We start from the raw sequence: 16,505 nt of genomic DNA on the forward strand, positions 1-16,505 counted from the left end.
TTCAATTTGACTTGTTTTATTAAAAACAGTGTTTTACAGTGCACATTTTCATCAATATAACAGTTTAACTTTTCATTTGTGTTTCTAGTGAAAAAAATGGTATACAAGTAACATAAAGTGTAAAACCATAAAACCATCACTTTTTCTCAATCTTTTTGTTTTTGGTCTATTTGGCTGCAATTTACATCAAACCTTGACCATATAATGAATGGTAATTTTGTGGAATTTTCCATCTACAATGCCTTATGTCCTCATCCTTTTATTTGATGGTAGCAGTAACAAAAATTAACATAGAACATTAAAATGAAAGAAGTCTAATTCTACAATATTATGGCATATTTTCATTTTAGGATTTTAATTAATACCACTGTCACACATAAATACAGTACACACAGCAAAGAGTAAAACAAAATAAGGGTATTTTAAAGTTAATTGCTAGGTTTTGATCCTAGCATCCATTACTGCAATTTTAATATTATAAATCAAACTAGGAATAATCTTTAAAGTGTTACCATATTATGTAATATTAATGTATTTAACTTTCAGAGAAAAAATATATTCAATGGAAGTATGATTTACAAAGAGTTTATTCTTTTTCAATTCACATTTAAATTTGAACCTTGAAAAAGTATTCAGACCCTTGCAGCTTGTGGACATGACACTTTGAAGAAGAAATCAGTATTTGTTATATACTGTACACAACCAGAGTTTGTGTGTTATACTCTCATTCATATAGGTTTCATCCCACAGTCCAAAGACATACTGGGAGGTTAATTGGCTTCAGGGAAAATTGGCCTTGGTGTGAATGTGTGTCTGTGTTTGTTTCTGTGTCTGCCCTGTGCACCCTTTGCTTGATGGGATAAGCTCTGGCCCCTCCATGACCATGTACTGGATAAAATGGTTAGAAATTTGATGGATGTATATATACACAACATAGTCCACACATTCAAAGCAAACAAATGTAAAATTAAGTAAACACTGTAGACAATATAAAAGAAAAATGCTAATTGCATAAGTGCTGTATGTAAACCATTTCCTCTGGCAAACCTAAATTAATTATGTTGTACAAAATTACTATCTATGTAAAGTGGTGAATTTCAAACAAAGATTTAACCATGAAGACAGAGAATCTGTCAAAACAGCTCAGGGATAATGAGACTCTTAATGCCTCTATGAGCTTGGCGATTTAGAACATTTTAAAGTGGAAGGCACCCAGACACTGCCTAGATCAGGCTGTCACTCCAAATGAAGCAGTTGGGAAGAGGACACTGGTTAGGATTGCCACTTTGAGGCCAACAGCAACTTTGAAAGAGTTACAGAGTTCATAGGCAGAGATGAGAGAAAATGTCCAAGGGTCAGAAATACCCCAAACCCTCCGCAACAGGGTTTGTATAGTCGTGTAAAAATAACATGTCAAATCCTGCGCAGAATTACAACAAAACACCTAACTGATGCTGCAAGTATTTGGCAAAATGTCCTGTGTACAGAAAAGATAACACTGAAAACTTCTAAATGCAAAGTTAAATCTGACATACCCTAGACAGGGCATCATTGAGTGAGAACCATCCCTATTGTCAAGCAGGATTATACTGATGTTCTGGTTTATCGAGAATGATGGGAACATAGATTGAGCAAAATACTAGCAAATCTTAGAGGAGAACCTGCTTCAGACCTAAAACTGGGACAAAACTTCAGTGGGATAATGAAGCACAAAGCCAAGCTACTGTACACTGGAGTGGCTTGCTAATAGGAAAGTGAACGTCCCTGAGTGGCCCAGTCAAAGTCCTGACTTAAATCCTATTGAGAATCTTTGGAAAGAAACTCCTGTCTATAATCGATCCCCAAGCAACTTGAGAGAGCCTGAGCAAATCTAGCAAAAAGCCAGTGTCCAATGTTGGTAGCCATATAGCGAAAACACATGTGCCTATAACTGCTGCCAAAGTTGCATCCATCAAATATTGAGTTTATGGGTCTGAATACTAAGGTTTCACTTTCTTTTCTTTAGTTTGCAAATTTTCTTATACATAGAAGTCTTCAGTTTGAGTTTTTGAATACAATATGTGTGTTTTGCGTCATTTTAAATTTTATAAAACAGGACTTGAGACAAGTCAGTATACTTTTGCAAGGGACTATGTAATCAATAAGGCACCTTTTACCCAGTTCTAATTTTGTTTATTCTCCACCATTGGCTTTTGCCTATTCCAAAAAAATAGGTCAAGAACAAAAAAACTAATTTCGTCTATTAAAATGTCACCATCCTGCGGGACAGATGATGACATCCTCAGACCTAATTAAATTAATCTTCTTTTCTATCTTCTTAATTCTTATTGAGTGCAAAAATTCAGACTGATAAATGTACTTTCCTGTTAACAAAGTTGTTGTCTTATTAGTCCATTACAATGCTTCATAAATAGCAAAATATTTGTAATGCTGTTTTTCCATTTCTTCTACATAAGAAGTATTCAAATGTAGCCACCTAATCATTACTACATACAGTACATTCCCTTATACATAATTAATGGGTTCCATGCCAACTGGAGAATTGTGTGGTCCTGTATCTCTGAAAAACACCTTGTGCGCTAAGGGGTCCAAAATTGTTATTACAAAAGCAATAATTTAAACTAAGCCAGTTGTATGCAGACTGTAAACCTTACGTAGAAAAAAAAATGATTTCTGTATTTTTAGTAAGTTCTTTTAAGTTGTTTGGCTTTTAGTCTTATTTTTATTTTGTCTTTACAGTGTCTAAATTGCACATTTTACACCTGGTGTTCACTGACAGCATTGTATTTGTCACAATGTTCACTCTCAAACCAGTAAGGTCATATTTATTTATGATGGTTTGAATATTAAAAACTGATTTGAGGACAAAAAATGCAAACAATGTGATCCTTCAGGTTTTCCTAATAACTCCAGTAGAAGCTTTTGCTGCGTTTGAATTTGTTTTCACTTCAGTAACTAAGAAAGGGTGTTAATAGAAATGTGAACTTGAGGTCAAATAATTCACATGTGTTATTTTAGTATACTGTTTGAGTGTACTTTTATGACATAATGAGGCTATTATGGTAATCATATGTATCCCACATTATCTGAGGTGGTTGCTTTAGAAACATTATAAAATCTATACAGCACAAGATGCAAGCTGAGCTAATTTACTATTTTTAGAAGCAGGACTCTTCCCCATTATTTACAGTACGTTTTGCACAGTTGATGTAAATCGCCCACATACTGTACATGTAGGTGCTTGTACATGTAGGTTCATTTGGAAGCCAAATAGGTAAAAATATTATTTGAAAAGATACAAAAAATGGTATTATTAATATCTGAGATACACAGACACACATTTTCACCCAACACAATATATAGTATACTATATTCTCAAAGAGGCCTGAAACTTTACGCCTCCTTTTTTCAGTGAATTTCAGAAAAATTCCAGACTTAGAACAATTATTTGAAGGCTTTAAACAAAAAAGTCAAGAATAGCTTTTGTAGTCTGAGAAAATTGTTGGACAATTTGTAATTCTATGTTATGATCTGTGAAACTAGAATCACACCAGTCTATGGCTGTTGAACTTACTGTAGACTACAGCATTACATGTTTTCTAAGGAGGAAAGTACGGTAATATAATTATACAATCTCCAAAACATCAGTACTGTATGTATGTGTTTGTGTATTTGTAAACATACACATAAACAAGGATTTTGTAAGATCTCATGATATATTTTTGACTTGCTTGTCATATAATTTCTTTTTCATATAACCATTAGAGTAAATGCTGCAGTTTTATTACTGAAAAAATAAAGAACAAATATAAATTAATTCATTCAGTATATATAGTGCAATATGATGGAAATTACATTTTAATTTTCTTCTCTATTAAAAAATAAATGTATTTATCTAGCTCATAGTAAAGAAATTGGTAATTCCCATGAATACCACTGTGATCCAAACTTTGGCACTATTGATTAGGCCTGAGTAATACTGTTCTCCTCTGAGATCAGGGTTTTTTTTATTACAAACTACCTGTCAAAGAGTGCTATGTGATTTTTTAAAATATTTTGTAATACTTTTTATTTAACTTTTATCAATTATTTTCTAAGTGTATTTAAGAATTCCTCATTCAGAGTTTTCCATCTGCTATTCAATCACTCAGCAATTGACTGAATAGCTATAGGGGAACTCTGCCATACATATCTGGATCTAGATCTAGATATAAAAGTGGGTATCTATCATACATACACTAAACTTTAATATTGGGATTATTCAGTTTTACACATTGCTGTATATGTCACTCAAAAATTGCATCCATTTTTTAGATGTGATAACAAAGACCTAGACCTTTATGATAGGAGAAAATGTACAACACAAATCCTTAATAAAAGTTTACAGTGGTGTATCACAATAAAAAAGTGAAGTTTATTAAAGCCAGTTTAAATCCTGCTGAAAGTATGCCAAAACCTAGAACGCAAAAGCTTGATAACCAAAGAAAACAACACCAAAGCAAGATAAATGGGAAGTAAAGGCATAATAAACCTTTGGAAAATAGTTAACTGAAAATAGAACTAAATACCACAGTAAACTTCCATAAGGTTAACATCAGCTGAATTTCTGATTTACACCTACTAAACCTCTTCAGCAGAGGTCTCATTGCCATGTCTTGGGGGTGAGCGTCTGACTGGAGTAGCAGGCTCAAAGACATCATCTTCAATAGCTTCTTCAATTGGATTCATTTTTCCAGGCCTTGTGTGAGGGGACTTGTCTGAAAAAGAGGGATGAAGGCGAATTGACTTTGGTAGTGGAAAAAGGCATTAACCATTTCCTAAATATATTACTGTATGTTGAACCTTCACTGGCTCATTTCATAAGATCCAGGCGTAAAGCAAACAAAACTAGAAACTGTAACAAGACAGGAGATTCCAGTCATTTAACGCTTACTCGCGTAAACTGAAACTGAACTGAGTGTCCATAGATAGAATGTAATTTAATGTGCAAGGAATCATGAGCATAATTTTAATGAAAGCAAGCTTCTATTCTTGTTTCCCATTTTGCGATAGCATATCCGCAGTATATGTTTCCTAAAACAAATAGAGTCTATGGCAAAAGTTTGGGAGGGATAACAGCAGGCAAGTTCAATCAGCCTCAGCTGTCCTGAATTGTAATTGTTCCTGATATAATTTCCTCAAGTAAAAAATCAGTGAACTTTCACAGTAAAAGTAAAGATAAAGTCCATGTCAGATACATCAGCTCATCAGGCCAAAGAGACCCTGGTTTCATGACTACCATCTCCCATCAATGCTAACATAGCAGGGTGGACTGGAGCAACTGAAGTGAAGTACTGTACCTCATCAAGTGTACAATAGCACTGTCTGCAGAGGGGGGATTCCCCCATAGCCTCTCAGCTATGAGTCCAAAATGTACCCACTACTGCCTCCACATGCCTCCACAAAGCAGGACATGCTAAATATGCCCTAGTGGCAAAATAAGTCCACTGATCCATACCAAGAGTGGCAGGAATATTCAAACATTTCTATTTATACAATGCTCATGTTAGTTGATAGGTGCATCAGGCATCACAAAAGATCAGATAAAATACATAAAAACAGTGAGATAAATAGTATGTGAGGTCCATAAGAACTACTCACATGGTGAAAGGACTACATTCAGTAGGTCCGGCAAAATAAGGAACACTTTTCTTCAGGGAATACAAAAATAATATCTGAACAAACATGACATGAATGATTTAAAGTTGAGGCATAAGCATGTTTTTAAAGAAAATCATAAAACTAAAAATATACAGTACACCAGAAATATGCACAAACCTAGCATGTTCTTTGATACCATTAACTTAATTGCTTTCAGAAACAGCTTACTGACAATCATGGTATCAGTTTTATTATGCTGTAGGCCTGACATATCTCTTCGAAGGCTAAAAATGTTTCTTTCATTTAAGGATACATAGAAGGGGAAAGGCTGAATTATAGTATAACTTGAGAGTTTACAGCAAACATAATAATTCTGTTGTAATAGAATAATCTGTTCTAAGAGCCAAAATTCAAAATGACAATGGTTTAGAGCATACAGAGTTACATAAAATGTCCAATCAAGGAAAGCATTTGACATCTGACTTGAATCATTTAACCTGAATCCAACTGAAATGTGATATGAAACTCAAAGTAGCAGCCTTGGCTAATGGTAAACCCAATAATTTAAGTGTTGTTTGCACTACTATATGCATTTACAAATGGAACAAAATTCAAAGAAGAGAAGCCAGCATTCCAGATAGGTAAAAAATATAATTTCATGTTATGGAAAAATATTATTAAATGATTCTAATTGTAACAGCAGTTAATACAGAAGATGGTAAGGAAATACTGAGAACAAGCTTAGAGAGTGAATATTTTTCATGCACTATATTGCTGTATATTTTAGATAAAATCATAATTATTTTTAGATGAAATTATTTTCTTAATATTTAAGAATAAACTCTTATTTTGACCTTTACTGATAGTAAGTACATTTTTTAGTTTTATTTCTGTAGAACCAAGTCTTACATCAGCTTCAAAACCTTCCTGCTTTAATGGATTTTTAAAATACCGTCTCACCCGTTTCTTTCATGTGTTAATGTGTGACTTGAATGTGTTTTTGTTAAAACAAAAAATTTAAACCAGCTCAAGGAAGGTCACAAACAAGACTGGAATGACTAACAGAATAGAAACACTGCCCCCATTTTAGTACATTATGTGCTGTAATCTTAATTCTGTTTAAAAAACAACATACAAAGCAGAATGTGCATGAATATGCTTTTCCCTGTACTTACGAAGCGAAGATGCTGTTGAGCCGCGAAGGAACTGGTTTAACACATCATCAGTTTCACTTGTGCTGGCCATGCTGTTCCTCATCTGCATCATGGACAGCTGGGAGCACAGGCTTGGTTGGCGGTCAATTTTTTTAGCTGTCTGCAAAGGAACCAAAATCAAAGCATGAACTGCCATTGGGCTACCTTTACCAAAAATACATCCTTTCGTTGTGTCAGTCTATGGTTATATAAAGCCATACCTTATCATTCAGCGTGGGATCATTCAGTGAGTACAGCTTATTTGTAATATCTTTCCCAATGAGATATCGAAACACTTCATTTAAGAAAGGTTCAGATTCCAGGAAATATGTCAAGCGTTCTCTTGACCAGCACAAGAACTTGCAATTTTCCTCAGCAGTAATAGTTACCTGTGAAGATATGAATAACCACGTCTCACAGAAATGTCTAGGAAATTTGTGTCTTCTCTTACTAAAAATCAGGGCCAAAGACTTAAAGCAATCTTGGCAAATATATTCTTGAAGGCTGTTCTAAAGAAAGCCCTCTGTTTTAAAAGGGTCCATGCTTCAATTTGACACACTCTTCTCTTTCATAATGTTAAAAAAATCTAATAAAAATGTTAATTATATTTTATTAAATAACACATGAGATAGAAAGTGTTCTCAAAGAATAAAATTAAATATCTAAGTTAAACATATGGTTTTGGAATCCAAAATTCTTTACAATAACATGATTAATTCTTTTAAACAGAAAACTGCCACAAACAGAAAAGTGAGAACATTACATTTTAGTCAGGTGGCAGAAAATTATTATCTTAACTGATATTGTTAGTATTAGTTCAGGTGGGTAGCTGCGTCAGCATGCGTAGGCTGCAAAGGAACAAGTAATAGGTTTATTCCATGCTGAAAAAAAGAAGAAAGAGAACACAACGTTTCGGCCGTGGAGCCTTCTTCAGGTGTGAGAGAGACAGGGCAGTAGGCAAAGGTAAAGTAGCGGGAGAACAAAGGTTGAGAGGGAGGAGGAGTGAGAGGCGGGAGCAGGGGACAGAAAGAGAGGCCAATCAAGAGGTGTGAAGTCAGAATGGGTGCAGAGAGGTGTGAAATGAAACTTCCAATGAATGGAGAAAATTTAAAAGAACAGTAATCTGTCGTTAAGGGAAGGGAGAATGTGTGATCCTAGCTGCAGAATAATTTTAGTTTCGGTGGTCTTTCTGATGTATGAGTTCGGAAAACCGTCTTTGAGAACACAGACGGAGAGATTAGAGTGGTCGTGGCCGTCAGAGGTGAAATGAGAAACAATGGGCTTGGAGAGATCTTTAATCTTCACAGCCCTGACGTGTTCTCTGAAGCGGATTGTTAGTATTAGTTATCTATATGAAAAGCCTTTTATTACAGCAGTATAAACAATGTTAAATGTTGCCTAAATATAAATTATGCTGAATAACATCAGCTTCATAAAAACTCTGAATAATGTACTACTAGATAACATATACATTTACAGGTTAAAAAAACCACAACTATAGATCAATTCAAAAAGTTGAATTTACCTGAAATTTTTCGCCTCTGTTCATCTGGGTTGACCTGAACTCTGGAGAGTCAATGAAGGCATTGGTGTAAATATTATGAAGAAAATGCCCACGATACGATACCTTCATTCTAATATAAGAAATAAGGTTATATTAAACATAAGCCAGGAAAAAACTAAAACCAGCAACATTATTTCAAATTGGTTCTCTGTAAATATAGAGGAAACCATTTAGATGTTTGGAAATATAACATATCCTGTATTTGATAGAAAGGACTCTGCACTGTTACCCATCATACACTTAAATTAAGCCTTTGTCAAATTTTGTGTTGATATTTTCATCTATTTCTAAATGTTTTATCAGACTCTGTGAAAAACTAGAAATGTAAGAAGTTTAACTAATAATGAAAAATGCTGTGTTATTCATCCTATCTAGGAAGGTCTATCCGGGGTGCAAAGTATGCTACACCCTGGCCGGGAAGCCTGTCCATTACAAGACAGACAAACACGAACGCACTCACACTCACACCAGGGCCAGTTTTCCCAGAAATCAATTAACCTATGAGTATCTTTTGACTGTGGGAAGAAACCCATGCGAACACAGGGAGAACATACAAACTCCACGCAAACAGCACCACAGGGATTGGATGTATTTTTTTAATTATAAAAAATATCTGTTCCTACTGTATGTATTTGTGGACCTCTTAGGTTTCAATTGCCCTGAGTTCAGTCCCCGAGATAACACTGGTCAATACAGATTTCTGAGGTAAATGGAACAAAAGTGTTCATACTTTCCCTTGAGCAGGATGCTCAGCCTGTCATCAACAGATGTCTTATCCTCAGCAGCATATGCCTGTCCCTTCTTCAGAGACTGGATGGTACAAAACTGACCGGTCAACCTCTGGAACATATCCTCACGTACATGAAGGGGCTCGAACATTCTTTTGTAGACAGACTTCAGCTCCCTGTCAATTTTAATCTGTAGAAAAAGAACAAAACAAGCAAACACACTAAGCTTATAAATGATCCTGTAACAGTTAATTTTGAAATTTAAAAAAAGTAAACACAAAAAAGTACACTGAAATAATACTATTTAAGAATTATTAAGCAGTTATAAAATAATTAACTGCTTACCAGAGCACTTTTTTTCAATGGCTTCAGAATATTTGCATCAATGAAAGTGTAAAAGCACCACAGATTATAGTTATTAATAAATATGTATATGTAAACACCATCTGAAGAGTGCACAAATCCAAACGGTACTTTTCAGCATAATTTACTGAACCAAGGGTAGGAGTTCCATGTGTTTATTTTTACTTGAAATGACAATGTACATGTGTTTCAAAGAAAAGATGCAGTCATCAGTTTTACATGAAAATGTGTAACTTGTGCAGCATCTTTAACACATCTGTATCTGTGTTACAAGCTGTAATGAATTAAGCCAGTTATAATTCTGTAAAAAATTAAGTAATTGGTATTGAATTTAATTTTGTATGGTTTGTTGAAAGGGGACATTCAGAAGTTCAGCTTTCTGGAGAAAATATAACATTCAATGTTCCAAATCCAAATAGTCACTTATGTATATATGTGGAAGATATCTTTCACAGACCACCATAAATGCTACTCTGATTATTAACCTAGGAAATCTGAAATATCTAGGATGGACAGGGAGTTTAGTTTTTTTTCCCCAATTAATGTATTAGAAATATATACTGCATATTATTCAGAATAAGCACTCAACCAAAAATTGAAACTAATTGAAGTGTTTACTGCAGTGTAGTAGAAACGTTTCTGGACTAATGGCTAGTGGGCTGCTTGAGTCTTTGCTGCAGACACTGCTGGTGTACCTTACGTAAGGTACTTTACTCAGCTGTATGAATGGGGAATAACATTTGCTCAGTGTCTCGTCCAGTGGGTAGACACTTCTCTGTTTTCTTAATATCACAGGGTCCAGAGTAAGCTCTGATCTGACAAATCATTGTACCTCAAATATGGAAGTTACCTAACCACAGTACTTATTGGTGATAAGATTTTGGACTCATAACTGACAGGTTGGCTCAAGCTCTGTTGCAGACATTTCTCATTGTACCCACGAGAAATGTAATTTCTCGCAGTTTCTCCAGTCCACCCAGCTGTGCAAGGGGGGACCAGCATTGACGGGGGTAATCCCTGCGATGGACTGGCGTTCCACCCAGTAAAGTCAATTGCCATGGGCACTAGGAAGAGCTCTGGGCCGATGACTCCATTATGGACTTTACCTTCTATTTATTTAGACATGTTAACTAGTCACATGCAAATAGATATCTTCATTATACATTACCGAACATTTAATAGTTGGACTTAAACTGAGCTGTGGGCTGTTTGGGGAGATTCTCTCCTGCAAAGATTTTCTGTGCATCAACATTGCATTTTCATGACATTGAGAATAACACAAGTATGTTGCCTATTTTGCCGAATTTAAAACTTATTCTGTATGTCAACAGCAAGTTTCCCCATAAAAATAGGCTATGAAACCTTGAAGGACACCAGGGTGAATCTCTGTGTCTACACAAAGATAACATAGGGTGTTTTCCACCTTATTTTTATATTGCATAAGTTCAAATATTTGCATTTATGTTAGTGATCACATATAAAAAACAAATGCAATTAATTTAGATACATAAATATAATTATATTAATTTACACCTAAATTAAGACATAACTCTTCTGGTATGTTCTGAATTTATTTGAAAAGAAACCTAGCATTTCTATTTGTTTTGCAAAAAATACTAACAGACCACTACCAAATACAAAAACATATAAACAAGAAAAGATAGAAAATATATTACTATTTGAACACTAAGTCCACACCATGTTTAGGAAATATGCACTTACAGGTCTTCTTTTGTATAAGAGGTACAGGAAATGCATGAAATTCATAACAAGGAACACAGAATTCCAAATCATGATATCCAAGGCACATCTGTACAGGGTTGCCCAGGCAATAAAAAGTGCACATCCTGAAAAATATCAGCAAAAGAATTACAAGCCCCATTCATTAGGCAAAAAACAGACAGTATTTAAGCCATTTTTTTCTGTCTAGCCAGTGTTGAAAATCTATTTAATGATGCCTTTAAACTTCCTATTAAAGTTTAATACTTTCTAGGCAGAGTAAATGAAAGCATTGTATTTAATAATGTCATTGGTGCTATGATTTTTTTATGTCATTAGTGTATTTAACAAAGTTAAACTGAAGCAGACTGTAGTCTACTTCCATGCCATTCCCTTACAGTAACAATTAATGGATATTTGATATCCACGTTTATTTGATATAAGAGTTTACTTGATTCATGCCCTGTGTGAAAGATCTAACTTACCCTGTTCTTAGTCAATTTTATATTTTTGGCATTTCAGCCACAAGGGGGAGAACGTGAGAGCTGATGGAAATTGATTATAGAGCAAAGCAAGACACAGACACACTTCTTACCCTCTTTGCTGTGCAGAGGAAAAATGCTTATAAAAACAAATGTTAAAATAAGCAAAGAAGAGCAAAAACCTTTATGGATATGAATCAGGCTGCTTCAAAATTCAAGAGATACTGTATTTGAGAGCTACTGAAATGCTTATGCTGTCAATAAAAACAGGCACCAACAACTAAGTTTGTTTACATACCTATTATCAGCATGGTGCGCAAAAATATCATATGCAGGTTGAACGTAGTTGGGATAATAAGGCCGACAGCAAAACAGAGATTAGCCATGTGGAACACAAAGTGGTGGACTTCTTTCCAGTCTTCACAAGAGGTCACATTTTGCTCTGCACTTCCGCCACTTACTATTGTGCTATAATCCATAGGTAATGTAGTCAAAAAGTATTTGGTTGTTTCTGTGGAAGCTGCCATTCTGGAACTCTAACTAAAATAGAAAAAAGAAATTGAAAGAGAAAAACAATTCCCATTTAGCTGTTATTTACTACATAACTGCAACAGAGTAAAGCGGAATAAGCCTCCGCTGAACCCTGTTTCCATCCAGGGTGATGTAGAGGGCGTACATTCCTACAAGTATTTAGGGGTACACCTGGATGATAAGCTGGAGTGGTCTGGTAACACTGATGCCCTGTACAAGAAGGGTCAGAGCCAATTCTATTTTCTTAGGAGACTCAGGTCCTTTGGTGTGTGTGGAACACTGCTACACATTTTTTACGAATCAGTGGTGGCAGCGGCCATCTTCTACACTGTGGTGTGTTGGGGCAGCAGCATCATGACAAAAGATGCAAATAGGCTCAATAAACTCATCAAGAAGGCTGGCACTGTGTTGGGGATGAGCCTTGACCCCCTGGAGGTGGTGGCTGAGAGGAGAATGCTGCCCAAGCTCACAGCCATCATGAACAACACCTCTCATCCGCTTCATGGGACTGTTACTGGGCAGCGGAGCACATTTAGCAATAGACTGCTCCAGCTACGGTGTTCAAGGGAACGTTTCCGCAGGTCTTTCCTCCCGGCGGCTGTCAGGGTGTATAACGATACCCTTGGCTAGGACTTTTAGCCCTTCATTTGCTCCTCTATGGACAGCATGTTTACTCCATTGTACTTTTTGGACAATCAGTCTGTATAAACCTATGCACATTTTGCACAAATTTTATTATTTTTACAGTGACTATGATCAGCACATTTTGTACACACCTATGTATTTATTTTTATTTATCTTGTTTGTCTTTTGTTTTATAACTATTCTGATGTCTGTTTTGCTTGTCTTGGGCTGGACTGCTGTAACACATCAATTTCCCTACGGGATTAATAAAGTATTATCTATCTAAAGGGCTATGGTTCAGTGTGTATTCTGTCATAAAAAATTCTTTAAGCTATAATTGTTACATTTTTATATAACATTCCAATTCAATATCCAATGGTATTTTAATGAGCATCAGGGTGTGGGAGCCTGAAACAAGCTAACCTGACATGTTCGGATCAGCTAGCTACTAGGATACAGCGTTAGATGAATCAAAAGACCACCTTTCATGTGTAACCTTTCATATGTAATATTTTCATACACATAAATGTACAAGCAAATTATAGAACTATTACCTGAAAATCCAAACATATTTATCTTGTATCTGCCCCTTCTCAATCATTACATCAGCATTATCATTTTCAGTGAATACTAGGTGGGATTAGCCTTGGGTAAAGGCTGTGAGTCAAGAGGAAATCTTTTTTTATTAATCTTATTATAAGCTTTGATTATGAGAGAGGTTGATTAATCATTTTCAGTGAATATTTGGAGTGTTGTGTTTAAAATTGAAATGTTATTACATTAATGAAAGGAAAAAAAAACATTATATATTTTCTGTAAGCCAATGATTTTTTAAAGGAACTATGAGTTTTTCTTATAAACAGATGAAAGAAGAATATATTGTGTAAGTAAAACTCTTTTTATAAAATATTATCTTCCTACAATGTTTTCTGTTTTCATCTCTCTAAAAAACTCAAAAGACAATTTTACTTTACTAAATAACTCTAATAATGGGGAAAACGCTATTTAATAAAAATATAAACACCAAAGTTATTTTTTAAACATTTGTAATTTGTTGGTGTTGATAATAATGTAACCAAAACTTAATAACCGTTAATTTAATTACCGTCTTAATTATCATGTCATTTCACTCTCACATAATTAATTTTTTGTTAAGATAATAATCCAGGTATCTAGAAAAAAAACTTAACCAGCTTTAGATCTTAAATACAATCTGACACTTGCAAGGCATTAGAATTCATGAATATTACCTAGATATAAAAAAGCAAATGTGATATAAAAATATTATATATAAAAAGTAATCACGATTTTTATCCTTGTTACATGTGCTTGGGTGTTCACTTGGATGATGTACATACAGAGGAACAATCTCACTCTCAACCATATTATATATTGTGCTATGTTACCAGGTCTATTTATTGTCTGTATCAGTAACAGTATAGTAATGTTAAAAGACATGTCAGTTCTTGATCAAGTCAAATCTCTCAGTACACATTAAATATTTAGAAAATACTGGAAGTAGATGCCTAGATTGTTAAATTAACAAATAGGTCAAACTGGTATTTCGTAATACCTACTTGTTAATTTCTGAAGGATTTAGGAGGGAAACCCAGCTGTTTTATTGAAATCTATTAAGAACTTAAAGTTGACTTTGTAACTATGTAGACCTTAACTTTGTTAAAATAAGTTGTTTAATATTTTTAAAGAAATCTTCTCCACATGATCATGTGACTTAATTTGGTTTATTTTCTTATATGTATACAGTGTTTGCTGAACTTCCAGTGTATAACCTGACACCGTTATTGTTATTGTACGAATTTAAGAAGTGTAGTAAACACTACTCTTTGTTCTTATTCAAAATGATACAACTTTACAAACTTAAAATATACTGTAGAAGTACACGTAATGCAATTATATTCACAAAACACGAGTATAACTTACAAACATTCCTTAAATTAATTTTATTATTCGGTCTTTTAAAGATATTTTAAAACATCAGTATATAAATAATAATTATTCAATGCTACCGTAACTTCTGCTTCATGAAGGTTAAAGTTAAAATATGCTTCAGAATCTAACTCTGCGGTTACTGGTGCTTATAGCAGAGACCCGGTAGTTCCAGGTCAGTAATTTGCCTGTATTCTTTAAACACTCGTGTGCCTCGAAAATACGAGTAAGTTTGTTTAGAAAGTAGTATGTTGTGCTTTTTTGCAAGAAATGCCATCTAACCTAAATTGCACAAAATGCTACTGAGAGTAAAGGTCCAAACGACATTAAGTTAGAAAGTATGTAAAATATACAATTGCAATATAAAACTTAAAATATAAATGCATGCCAGACACTGTTACAAGTTAAGGTTATTATGTTTCTTCACTGACAGCTAGTCACCATGCTTCCTTCCACCAACTTTCTTTTTCGTCCAAATTAAAAAAAATGTGTGATGGTGCGACCAGCAATATTATTAATGGAATAAAAATATCACAACAAACGTTAAGAGACATGTGACACGGAAACTCACCTTACACGAACCTTCCCCGAATGCTGATTTTTTTTGTCTGATTTTAATAATCCCAAATATATCCACTTTAACAGGGAGCTGTCAAATTCCAGTTCGAAAATCTATGGACTGAAATCTTGCTATATGCACTTACCGTCTCTTGTAAACACCTCTCGGTAAACTGCACAAGAAAATACAAGCTATAATAATCAATAAAGAAAAGAAACCTAACAAAAAAGAAGGTAGAACTGTAACTGTAAACCCGTATGAAGCAGGGCTGCACAATGTGATCTTCGCATTCCACCTCTGCTGCTGACAGTCTTTTACTAAAATGGGCAAGGAGCGAGGGAACAGCCGTCTCCGCCGCCCAGACATTCCGAGTGTGCATAGTGCAGGAACGCCACCAGGGGGAGACAAAGCAAACTACAGGAGAATTTATAAATCTTATTATTTAACATTTTTAGCAATCATATTTTCGCGACCAAGATCGAAGGCCACCTTGATATTTTTGATATCTTGAGTCTTTGAAAACTAGTAAGTAAGCCATGGATGAAAATCGCGGCATATGGAAGTCTTCATAGTAAAAGATGACTTCATAGCTAACATAGCTAAATTTCGACGCAAAACACCGTGACTTCCTTATCGGATTAATTTTACAACGGGATGGTTTTGAGAAACTATTCAAACAATAGTCTCTGTTTACAATTTGGAATGGAGTGAATGACAGCAAATGTAATCGTTTCCACTGGGCATGCTTTTTCCTGTAAGGCTACAGTAGTCTTTTTTTTTTTAATTTTACAGTCCTCACTTCTTACAGCTGACTTGACAATATGCAAGGTGCGTTCAGCACCCTGGACAGCGCTTTAAGGTGACAGGTAATCTCAGATCCCTTGTCAGTGTATTTTACAAACTGTACTCAAATGTTGATCAGGGAACTGCTGACATTAAAGGGAAACGGCAAGAATAACAATCAACATTATGAGTTTTACTTCATGTCTGCGTCCTGTCGACTGGATATTAGTTATCAGCCACAAGTCAGTGTTATGTCTAAAGAAAATTGTTTTAGAGACCCATCACAGAAAAATGTATACTCGCAAAAACAAAGAAAAAATTATGAAGTGTCCTTAAATTAAGGCAGAAGTATGAAAAATCAAAATTTGAAAC

General features: G+C 34.7%; 1 protein-coding gene across 3 annotated transcripts in view; it reads right to left on the reverse strand.

Moving 5' to 3' along the window:
- Positions 1-16,505, reverse strand: part of popdc1 (popeye domain cAMP effector 1) — a 21,647-nt gene continuing 5,142 nt past the window's right edge. The window contains exons 1-8 of one of the 3 annotated variants that reach the window (XM_015350295.2): positions 15,496-15,674; positions 11,988-12,229; positions 11,211-11,335; positions 9,128-9,315; positions 8,359-8,467; positions 7,055-7,222; positions 6,816-6,954; positions 1-4,757 (exon numbers count right to left, since the gene is read on the reverse strand). In XM_015350295.2, the coding sequence (XP_015205781.1) occupies positions 4,621-4,757; positions 6,816-6,954; positions 7,055-7,222; positions 8,359-8,467; positions 9,128-9,315; positions 11,211-11,335; positions 11,988-12,216 (1,095 nt within the window). In that variant the 5' untranslated portion in view covers positions 12,217-12,229; positions 15,496-15,674 and the 3' untranslated portion in view covers positions 1-4,620. Of the gene's footprint in view, positions 4,758-6,815; positions 6,955-7,054; positions 7,223-8,358; positions 8,468-9,127; positions 9,316-11,210; positions 11,336-11,987; positions 12,230-15,362; positions 15,675-16,505 lie in introns of those variants that run through there. The other 2 variants (XM_015350286.2, XM_006626022.3) reach the window with 2 other exon arrangements.

Source organism: Lepisosteus oculatus, chromosome 2, assembly GCF_040954835.1.
Source record: "Lepisosteus oculatus isolate fLepOcu1 chromosome 2, fLepOcu1.hap2, whole genome shotgun sequence".
NCBI classification, from domain to species: Eukaryota; Metazoa; Chordata; class Actinopteri; order Semionotiformes; family Lepisosteidae; genus Lepisosteus; species Lepisosteus oculatus.